The sequence below is a fragment of the Macrobrachium nipponense genome, chromosome 7, assembly GCF_015104395.2.
Source record: "Macrobrachium nipponense isolate FS-2020 chromosome 7, ASM1510439v2, whole genome shotgun sequence".
NCBI classification, from domain to species: Eukaryota; Metazoa; Arthropoda; class Malacostraca; order Decapoda; family Palaemonidae; genus Macrobrachium; species Macrobrachium nipponense.
The window spans coordinates 11,906,185-11,918,566 of record NC_061109.1 but is presented as its reverse complement, the minus strand read 5'-3'; the positions used below and the strand labels follow the sequence as shown (position 1 = coordinate 11,918,566).

The following is a 12,382-nucleotide window of genomic DNA, read 5'->3' as shown; positions in this document are numbered from 1 at the left end:
CTGCAACTCTTTTAATAATCTCACAAACAAACGTAGTACCTGCACGCACACACACAAACATATAACAGCCACAGAAACAACTTAGCCTACTCTAACCCTTAAGGGGGTACTTTATAAATTGTCCTCGAAGACTTACTTTGCTCTGGACGAAGGCGAGGCATCTGTTGGCGTTGCTGAGTTTGTGGAAGCGCGTCTGACCCTTCTGCGGTTTTCCCAGGTCCTCCCCCGTGATGATCTCGAGTAACTTCATCAACTTGATTCCGTCCTCCAGGTCCACGAACAGGTCCTCCACCTCCAGGGTGTGCTGGAGAAAGGGATTTAGGATTTACGAGGGCAAGGGTGAAAGTGGATCAAAGTAAAGCAAAGTATCTGAATCATTCAGTAGACAATAATCATGCGCGTTGTTCAGTACGATCTAGTAGCTAACCGGATCAAATGAGCATCAATATCAAGGAATAAGCTGTGAGATAAAAAAAAAAAAACTATTTAGGTTAAATGAAAACCAACCAAAGAGGAATGTCGACTTCTATTTTTAGTGGCTAGAATATGGCGACCGAGAGAGATTAATTGCACCTTCGAGACTCGAGATTAATTACGACGATTTTGCTGTGAAATAAATGAGGATCCTCACCAGATTAGGGAATCTTTTTCGTGGTGATGTGTGTACCGATAAAACCGGGTCTTGATAACTGAAAGCATTCATTTTCTCCAATGTAGTCTTTACATACCCTCAAACATTTACAGAAATACACACGTGCAGATAAATATAAGTGGCACGGATATATATATATATATATATATATATATATATATATATATATATATATATATATCTTATCACATCATCGTGATTCATATATACTACGCATTAAGCTACAAATGTCCTTTAACATCTAATTCGCACTACCTCGGAATTAATATATTTCGTAAATGTTAAACAGAAAGAGATTTTTTTAGTTGATCAGAAATTCGTCGGCTCATGGCTCGAACCACGGTACCAAGAATTTAGGACGTCCGGTGAAGCTCTTTACCCACAAGGCTATCACGAGAGGTATAAATGAACACCGCCTTTCTCCTTCTTCATGTAGCTGTTTAGCGGAACACAAATCCCAATCGAAAATGAATCACGTTTTTTCGTAATGGAAAACTTTCCCTGCCCTCGAAGTGTGAGAAGAAATGTTGCAAGGTTCAACGATATTATTGCAGATTTTATGAAGCCACGATTTGATAATATTGGATACCCTAGAATGATTCCGAATCTTAAGCTAATATTCTAGAAGTCTCATAGTTTGGAATGCAGCAGTTCGTCTTTTCATTTTTCACTGATCAGTTTCCAAAGTTCATGAAGAACTCGGAGTATATATCGTTTCCTTGACTCCTGTAAGAGAGCTGAAGAGATCACCACAAAAGATTGCTATTATCATTGCAACCATGTTCTGCGGGTTCATTTTTCTTGCTCCTTAGACAGCACCATCGAATCCTCAAACTGTAAATCAGTTAGTCCTGCAAATAGTACTAAAATCTCACGCTCTCCACGAGGTTGAATATCTAGAGCAGTGATTCCCAAACTTTTTTTTGGCCATGCCCCACCTAATCACTTCTAAAATCCTGATGCTCCCTGAGGTGATATATAATTTTTATCCATTCAAGTGGAGGAAGCCTAAAACACCATTAATTTGGTTGAAGCATTCTCGAACTGTACCCCTTAAAAATCAAATTACCGCCCCCTGGTGGGGCGTACGCCCTTCCGTTGGGAACCGCATATCTAGAGAGACAACTATATCCCACCAGTTTTTGAATGACCCTTCAAGTCGAATGGATTTATTATATGGAACTTTTTCTTTCGTTACTCTTTCTCTAGATTGACAACCCTGGTGTCTTGTCTTATAAAGATAAGGGCATTTGATGACGCCTTATCAACGTTATATTACGACCCACTGCTCTCTGACGGAGAAAATAATTCATACACTGTACAGAAACACTCCTCTCTCTATTTCATCGTTTTCTTGTACATTAAAACCTCCTGCATCTCATAATTCTGTACAACTGCATTAGCAACGGCACAAGTTTCTACAAGGTCTTCCTAGCTAGAACATACTACTCGGAGACTATTAGCAGCGTTGAAACCTAGTCTCTCTGTAGGCATGATTACTTAGAGCAATACACTTTTTTTCCGGTGATCAAACGGCAAACCTCAAGCTGTCTCGTCATCCAATAACGTCATCCATTTGAAATTGTTCTGTTTTATATAAGCACCAATGTACAGTTCTCATAAAAAAAAGCAAGAGTGGACGAATATTACAACCGCATCATACTTAACTTACAGTACTATGTTAGGTACACTTTGTGTTGGCCTGTTTTCTTGTTTAAGACATTTGTTACGGCCGTGGAATTCATTACTCGCAGACGAGCTATACTTCACAAAGACGATGTAAAATATCTAGCACTTGCTATCACTAAGAACAGAATGAACTCAATGTATGAAGATTGTTCAGAAAGTTAGGACGGGAAAAACAAACTTTTCTTAAAGAATTTGCAGGAAAGAGACAACACTTTTCCAGTTCAGACTCATTCCTCGCATTCTTGTGTGGTGAAATAACCTCTCACTCTTGTGAGAAACTTGAATTGAATTGAATACAGAGGGGACCCTAGGCTAAAGGTGTATATATATATATATATATATATATATATATATATATATATATATATATATATATATATATATAGTATATACATATATATATATATATATATATATATATATATGTAAGGGGTCAATAATTTTTAGAGCTACACAAATTTTAATATACAAACTAGCTACTATGGAGCCAGCCTTGTGGGCATGCCTCTAGGCCTAGCCTACTTAGCCTATCGGGTAATCCGCCTGGGAACATGAACTGTATCTGAAAGACTTCACGTTTATAAATACGGGTGTTCCCCTGGACGAACTATAGTCTATATAAAGGGGAGACCATGAGACGTATCACTTGTTTGAATTACATTCTGGTATTATCTTTCTTTATTATTACTGAGGTTAATATCACTGAACAATCTTCATACATTGAGTTCTGCTATTTTCCATTTTCGTTTTTAGTCTCCTAGACCCAGCGTCTGTAAGTACCTAAGGTCCCTAGCTGGTTTTTTTCTATTGTTATCATTTTTAAAGTTATTTTTTTACTAATATTCTCAATATTATTACTATCAGTACCATTATCATGAATAATATTTTCAATGTTTCTTCAGCAACTGTGTGGATATTGCCGATTTATCATTTCTGATCAAGGTTATCTCATATATCTAGACTTTGTGTATATTATCATTGCCTCTACTTAGTTTGTTCCATGTATAAATCCTTGAGCTGAAATGAAATCTATTATTAGTGTTATCATTATTATTATTATGGATATTTCCTTCAAACACAAATTATGTAAACTCCAGGAAAATGTTCTTGTCTTAAAGTAGATTGAGTTAGCATATATAATAATGATAAATATATATAAAAAATTCCAATAATATCACAATTATTATTAGTGCTGTCAACGTTGGACCGAAATACAGACATGCTGTATCTAGTAATTCCTTTCACCTGATAGAGCGAGGAGAGAAGTAGCAGACCTCTCAGAAAGTGAAGGAATGAAACAGATTAGATAGTGCGAAAGATAAACCAAATATATGAATGACATCACCGGCGGCAGCGGCAGCAGTTTCAGTGAACCGAACTTGGTTGTAATCTTTCACCTCCCGTCAGGAGCCACTGGGTGATAAGATGGAAGATTATCATTCATCACTTCCTCTCTCTCTCTCCTTCAGGCAAATAGGTTATCGAAGACGACTAGAGAGCCTGAACATGTATGGCTTAGAAACACGACGATTGCGAGGACACCTAATAGAAACATTCAAAATACTGAAAGGCATAACAACAAAAGTAGACAGTAACCTTTTTACGTTAATAGAAAACCAGACAAGAAATAATGAGACTAGAACTGAAGAGATACAACACATCCCATTGTGGGAACTTCTTTACATACAAGATATGTGACACGTGGAATAAACTGCCACCAGAAGTTGTAAACAGCAGCAGTGTGGAAGAGTTGAAAAGAAAGCTAGGCAAAATCAGTAGGAGGACACTGTGAATGAACAGTAAAACCTGCTCCTAGAGATAAGTGAGCACGCGATGTCTCCTAGGATGGACTAACAAGTCTTTGAGACATCCTAATCGTTGTGACTCCTCTGATTATTCTCTGGGATACCATATAGAACGTTTCATTCATTTGCTCTGAAGGACGACACCTTGAAATTGCCCTCTGAAGGACTTCCCACTCAATATTTCCTTTAGTTGCACCGCAGGATATCATCCAAAATGTCTCATCCTTTACCTCTGAAGGATGCCACATTGAATCCTTGCTTTACTTACTCCACAGGACGTCTACTAAACGTCCCCTTCGTTCGCTCTGAAGGATCACGTGAATGTGTCCTTTATTTCGTCTTCAGGAAGTCGCACATAATGTCTACTTCATGTGCTCTATAGGACGTCATATTGATTTTATTCAGTATCTTCTTCATTTGTTCTGAGGGACGTCATACTGAAAGCCTTCTCTCACTGATCTAGAGGAAGTCAGACCAAAAGCCGAATGCATTTACTACAGTGACTTCAAAGTGAATATTTCCTGCATTTCATTTGCAGGATGTCACTTTTGCTGCGAACAGATTGCTCTGAAGGATGTCATGACGTCATCCTGAGTGTCCCCTGCAGACTGCACACTGGATGTCCCCATTTTGCTCAACTGGGCATCATATTGAATGTCTCCAATCACTTCGATGATAGCATTGTTCAAAGTTCAATTTCTTTGGTCTACAGGACACTGAATGTCTCCTTCAACTGTTCCAGAACTGAGCTGAATATAGTGTAGGCCAAAGGCCAAGCACTGTGACTTATGAGGTCATTCAGCGCTGAAACGGAAACTGACAGTAAAAGGTCTGGAAGGTGTAACAGGAAGCAAACCTCACAGTTGCACCACGAATCAGTTCTAACGAGAGGTATGAAAGTAAGATGGAAGAAAGATGACATGAAAGGAGGTACAGTAAAAGGGGTTGCAGCTAGGAGCCGAAGGCACGCTGCACAGATCCTCACGTAATGCCTACAGTGCAGCGAATGAGGTACACTGACGGCGCTACCCCCCGACGGAGCAACTGCTCTAGAGGAAGCGACGACGGATGTCACCTCTTTCTCTAACGGGTACTAGAGCTCCGTAGGAGGTCATGTTGAATGCCTCTTTCATCTTCTCCAGCGGATACCCTATTGGATGTCGCCTTCGTTTGCTCTGTAGGATGTCTCAGGGAATGTATATGTTCCATTTGCTCTGTAGGATATCACATAGAATATCTCAATCATTTGCTGTAGAAGACGTGACGTTGAAAACATCCCTCGTCTGTTCTATAAGATTTTCCTTTAATTATTCAGTAGGGAGTCGCACTGAATGTCTCTGGCATTTGCCTCGAAAGACATCTTAGTGGGTGCCTTATGCATTCATATGATCTGCTTATAAATGTATTATAGATGATTCAATCGAACTTTTCCTTCACCATCTATAAAAGACACCCTACTGCACGTCAAATTTATTTATCCTGCAGGAAGTCTTTACTTGCCCTGGACGAAGTCCCATTTAATGTCAAATCGATTTGCTCTGTAGGACATCTCACTAAATAGCTCTATAGGATGTCACACTGAACGTCTATTTCATCTACTAAGGATGTCACATCGAATGCATCCTTCTGTTGATCAATCGTATATCATATTGAATGGTTCTTATTCCCTCTGTATATTATGTTTATTTAATGCCTGCCTGCATTTGATCCATAGGTTGTCACACTGAGTAACAGAGCCTCAAATCCAGTGTGCTTTATTGCCCTGTGAAGTGTCGTTGACGAGTTTCAAAAGAGACGACATGTCGCTAATCATCATATACAAATAATTTTTTTTTATCTTTTAACACGATAGCCATTGTCGGGGTTATGTTAAAGTCGACTAAAACAAAAGCAACAAAATAATGTTCTTATTCTGGGTATTTTACAAAACCAGACTTTCAAACTACTTCTCTTCCTTTGGGGAAAAAAAACACACACACACACACACCGACGACTTAAAACTGCGTCTTTCGAAAGACCTTGAGACACTGCCTAATTGAATTGGCTGGCCATTTTCTTGAGCGTTATTGAACATCTTCCTCCTCTAAAGATGAGTTACGGTAGACATTTATTCGTGAAAAATTAGGTTGAAAAGGTTTGAAAGAAAGTTTCGTCATATTTGTGTACATGTGTATGCATATGAAGCAATTAATAATAATAATAATAATAATAATAATAAATAATAATAATAATAATAATAATAATAATAATAATAATAATAATAATAATAATAATAATAATGTCTACTGGTGTACACCACACCATATCTACTCGATATGAATTTTGAAGTAACGATAGTAAGAATGGAAATACAAAATTCTACTTGAAATCCATCTGATTTTATAAACTTTGGCGTACTGCCAGTTCAAGTTCTTATCAATAAACTATTTATTTCGGTGTCAATAACCAAGATGTTGTAACGCCAGGTATAATAGACACAATCAATCAATTATCAATAAAGTATCGGCGACCAAAAGAGACAGATCACGTAATAATCTACTTTTCACATGATTTTGATATGACCGGTTACCTGCATTGCAATGTTCAAACGGCATTGTTTCAGGGTGAGGCTAAAGTGTGGGCGAGAGGCAGGCTACTCTGAATTATTAGTACTAATTAGCATCTCGACGAACAGCCGAGTCTTAGGATGAAACAAGGCTTGATCCGACCTCCAGCTTACTAGGGGCGCGAGCTAGAATCTACCGTCAACTAGCGCCTTGTTCCACCAATGAAAATTGAAATAAGTACGCTTTATTTTATCTGGACTGTTTAACATACACCTTATTTATTTTCGACATTTTTATGCTAATAAATAAATCGTAATTGTCCTATCCTAAAATTCCTGTATTTTTAACTCAACGTGAAACAGTTTTTTCAGATCTTTTTAGTCTTTTCCATAGGGCTTTCATAACCCCCAACGAGAACAACAACAGCAAGAGCAAGAACAAGTTAGTTTGTAGACCCAATCCCCGAGTAAGCGAAAACATGGAACGTAAAAATGTATAGGCCTAAACACAATGAACCAAAAGGCCAGTAGTAAAAGAGTCAGAACAAAGTCCTAAATATGTTTTTCCACGCGCATCCTCCACCTTTATTGTTTTCCTCGGAACTTTTCTTGACCGGGACGGGAATTTGACTCCAGAAGTTCGATTCCTGTCCCTATTGAAGACGGGGAGGTAACTTCTGGTCCAACTCGAGTTCTTCCCTCTCCCAAAACGGAGCTGGTAACCTAATATTTCTGCCCAAGATCGCGAAGCCGAACGGTCTAACCGATACATTATTAATACAAGTAAACGGGTAGGAGTATAAGCTAGCAAAGCGAAGAGGGGAAAAAACTTTGAACATTCTAGTATGTGCGGATACTTGGCTCTTTTGTGTATCAGATATTTCACTGCAAACTCCATTTCAAGAAGAAACAAGATTGATAGAAGACGTTGTCATATTGTGGACATCATTGTTTCTCAAATCATGGCAGCCGAGTTTACGGGGAAAACATTATCCCGCCATCAGGGTCATGTATCTCTAGAATAACATGAAACTGAATGAAACGGTTCCAAATGTATTAAGCCCGAAATCTGTCTGCTCAGTGACTGAATTTGAGATTTCTGTTTACTTTGTCGTTTCTTCTTACTTAGTCGCTGTTTTTTCTTTCCAGTTTTCACTTCATTTCATGTCATTCTAGAGATAAGTGACTCTGGTGACGAGAAAAGTGATATGTTCCCGTGTCTTCTGGCTACCCTGTTTATTCTTCTTCAGATACTTCGCATATGTGTGTGTATATATATATATATATATATATATATATATATATATATATATATATATATATATATATATATATTACATATGTACTTTAATATCCAATTCGCTCTACCTCGGAATTAATATATTTTCATATATATGTTACCCAAATGGTAATTTTTTAGTTGGTAATAATTTCATCCTCTCGGTGATTCGAACCAGCGAAGAGGAGAAATCAGAACTTGTTGGCCGAGTCCGTAACCTCACTGAAGTCTGGATTTCTCTCTGTCCGTTAGTTCGAATCCACGAGAGGACGAAATTATTATCAACTATAAAAATTCCCCTTCGGTTAACATATATGAAAATATATTAGTAATTCCGAGGTAGAGTGAACTTGATAGGCTTATATTCTACATACTGAATGCTAAGTAGGGGATTTGTGTCTGGTATTTCTAGGCGATGTATATATATATATATATTATATATATATATATCTATATATATATATCATGGAACGAAAATTATTCAGGTAGCATAACGATAAATAATTGCTATGAATATAGAACATAGATAGAGGACAATAACACTACGACCTTCTGCCATCAGCATTCTGGATTGACGAATGTTTCCAGGTGCTCCGCGCAGATTACTCTTGCAAACCCAGTTCTACTTCCTAATGAAAGACGAACGAATCGTGTCTGTGTGTGTGTGTGTGTGTGTGTGTTACACAACGAGGACGCTCTTCATAAAAAACAATCATTCGTCCGCAGAGACAAACTAATCTACATCCGGCTAAAATTACTTTTCTCCCGAGAAATGAAGCAGACGTCTGTCTTTTCATCTGTCTCCTCAGTCTAGTACTTCTCTCTCTCTCTCTCTCTCTTTCTCTCTCTCTCTCCTCCTCTCTCTCTCTCTCTCTCTCTCTCTCTCTCTCTCTCTCTCTCTCTCTCTCTCTCTCTGAGAATGTATTATTTCTCGTCACTGTCGAAAATGACTGGCTTGAGCCATGAATTGTCAGATATAAGGTCAAATCAGGGCAAGTTCGTTATGTCAACAGTAGACTTAACAACAGCATCAGTTTTCTCCCATTATTCTTAGAATCAAAACTTGGCCAAGAATCCCTTCCCAATAACATGAAAGCATTGCATTCAAAGTCATCATACAAGAAAGTACTGGTAAAATTGTGCATAACTTAAAAAAGGAATGTATATTATGACCATTATTAAGAATGACATAAAATTTAATAATATTCATAATTTTCGTGAATTTCCTTTCAGTGGAAACTCAGGAAAAGGTCTTAATAGTCTAACAGAGATATTTTCTATATGCTCGACCTTCCTTGGCCATTATATTTTACACGGAGCTACTAAAATCGTTTAACATTTCAAAGTTCACCAAAACGCTTTCAAAAGTCATCAACAAGAGTTGAAGTTTTCCCGTGAAAGACGAGAGTCCTTGAAATGAAACCATTAGTCAAAATAGTCAATAAGCAGACAATGGAACAGCACAGGACACTAGTCTTATATAGCACTATGTAGATAAGGGAACTGACCGAGACATGAAATTTAAATAATTTCCTACTTCTTACTTACATTTCTTACTTGCTTCAGCATTACTTCAAAAGACATGTGATCTCATTGCAGGCTGCGCTTAGTTGTTAATGAAGCCTATGTCATTCATCGTACACTTAAAAGAGATTCGAAAGATATTAAGACCACGAACTCTCTTTATCCAAGTCTTCTCAATTTTGTTTAAGATATCACCGGTTCTTTCCTTCAGATCCGCCTAAACATTGGGTAAATCCACCATGACTTAACAGATTTGTAGCTGCTCACTTTCACAATATATTAGCAGTATAACGATGAGATTATCTCTGTTATCTTGTAAGCCATAAATGTTACGCAAAAGCATACGTCTCTTCAAGTAATGCGGACACAGCTAGTACTGAAATTCGTAAAGAAACTATTTCAGCTCTTTCGTACCAATATGTGAGCACATGCTGTCGTGTTCGATATCGTTTTTAGTTCGAACTATGAAAGCTACTCTATATGACGCCGCAAAAATCGTTTAAAAATCAAACTCACTATAGCTCGGGACTAACTTTCACCCAAGAGGAATTACCATCACCGATAGGTGCTTCGTTCCGGGAGGAATCGAACTGATGTCTGGTTTAGAAACAACGACAGACTGTGACTTGGACCACCCTGCCACCAAGAGCTTTCCTCCAAAGGAAGCGAGACAACAGTCTTCTACAACATTATTTATTGACAGTCCGTCTGGAGTTTTATCCTCAGTACAACTAAGGTGTGGAATAGTTTGTCTGGTGTTCAAGTAGGAGGCAAATTCTTTCCTGCCATATATTGACGTCTCCTGAATTCAGGTGCATCGGATTTATAATCTATTCTCTCAGATTTATTTATTCACGTAGGCCGGCATTGTTTGACCGTAATATCATAATTATTTTTCATCGTAAGCGTAGGAGGAAAGTAAGAGCATATTTGGAATCCTCGTGAAAAATTCTGTCAGAATTACGCTCTCTTTTTCTCTCTCTTTCTATTTCTCTCTACGAATAATGATAAAGAAATTAGCATGGTTGGGTATCAGGCCCGATATCCGGATCATAGCTGCACATTGAGTGTGCAATACTTTGTCCTCTGGGGAAGTTGGAATCATCCAATTATCGGAATATGTACTTATGAATCGGCTTCAGATCTTCCTGCAGAGGCAGACCTTATTTTTATTTAACGATGTGTTTTCTTGCATAAACTGCCCATTCGACAGTGAAGAGGTTGTTCGACAATAACTCTCCTTTCAACTCATCACAAGAACAATTAATAGTTTTATTGTTTTGGTAAAAGACCCTCTTGTAGGCAAATTCTGTTAAAGAGAACGGCAGAATTTCTAAAAATGCTGAAGGTGATCTCTTATTAAAACAGGATTCTTGTGACACTCAGCTATACTGGTATTAAAACCACAAGATCTCAGGTCCAGGTCAAGCAGGGGTCGCCTTTGGTGTACAGCTAGTGTCTTTACCAGTATTATTATTATTATTATTATTATTATTATTATTATTAAGAACGACCAGTGTGACTGTATTTACACTATTCCGGTATCAGTTATCAGGATGATATCCAGTACCGCTTGTGAACCCCTCGACCTCTTCCCACAGACAACTGACTTTTGTTTTTACGAAACTTCTGTGATATACGACAGGATTCGTACTTACGGGGAATTAATGCACGGTAGATAACACCTGATATAAGAATGATATAAAAAACGTGGGTAAGGCTTCAAGAATGTCCTTCAGAAAGAATTAGCCTTTATCGAGAATTACAGTCACATCATTACTTAAAGACTGCCTAAGCTATGAAAGATTCGGGGGTGATTATCTTTATATTTACAGTCTTTTGTTTGTCTTAAAGGTCATCCCCAACGGCCTTGTACTAAACACGCCACAAAGACTCCTGAAACCGCCACCATTGGTACCAAGATTCCCCCAAAAATTTTGCGTTGGCCCCTGGATGAGAAAAGTGTTCCCGAAAAGCGTCGTCAAGCGAGCAAACTGGAATAGTACCTGTCTCAAGTGTCCGTTCATCCATTTCGTGAAGGTCTTTTTCTGCACTGCTACGTGTTGCCCGTGCAGGTAGTCAACTCTGCTATCAGCCATCGTTCGCACCTTCGCCCATTCTGTAAGGAAATGAAATGGGAAATGTGTCTTTATATAGTATTTCAAAACAAAACTTCAAGCACCCAACCTATATAGAAATGAAATAGAAAACACGTCTTCCATTAGCATTAAAAAAAAATTCATCCGATTAAAACTTAATTTTCTTAAATATATATATATATATATCCTATATATATATATATATATATGTATGTATGTATGTATGTATGTATGTATGTATATATATATATAGAATGAAATAGAAAACACGTCTTCCATAGCATTAAAAAATCATGCCGATTAAAATTTAATTTTCTTAACTATATATATTATATATATATATATATATATATATATATATATATATATGTATGTATGTATGTATTATGTTATATTATATATATATTATTATTAGTATATATATCTATATATATATATATACATGATATATATATTATATATATAATATATATATATATAGATATATAAGTCATATCACATTTCCGTGATTCATATACATATATCGCGGTGGTGTAGTAGGTAAAAGCTTCACTGACGTTCCTGGATTTGAAAGGTTCCATGGGTTCGCGCCCTGGTCCAGGCAAGTCTATTATCGAGAAAAAAAAAAATTCCCCTTCGGTTAAGCATATATGAAAATATATTAATTCCGAGGTAGAGCGAATTAGATATTAAAGGACATTGTAGCTCGATATATATATATATATATATATATATATATATATATATATAAATGCAAAGTTTACATGTAATGCGACAAGAATATTTGAT

At 37.2% G+C, this 12,382-nt stretch overlaps 1 protein-coding gene across 1 annotated transcript in view; it reads right to left on the bottom strand.

Annotated features, from left to right (window-relative positions):
- Positions 1-12,382, bottom strand: part of LOC135217197 (spectrin beta chain-like) — a 64,989-nt gene that overhangs the window by 44,655 nt on the left and 7,952 nt on the right. The window contains exons 2-3 of the mRNA XM_064252925.1: positions 11,501-11,613; positions 137-304 (exon numbers count right to left, since the gene is read on the bottom strand). Coding sequence (XP_064108995.1) covers positions 137-304; positions 11,501-11,593 — 261 coding nt within the window. The 5' untranslated portion in view covers positions 11,594-11,613. The remainder of the gene's footprint in view (positions 1-136; positions 305-11,500; positions 11,614-12,382) is intronic.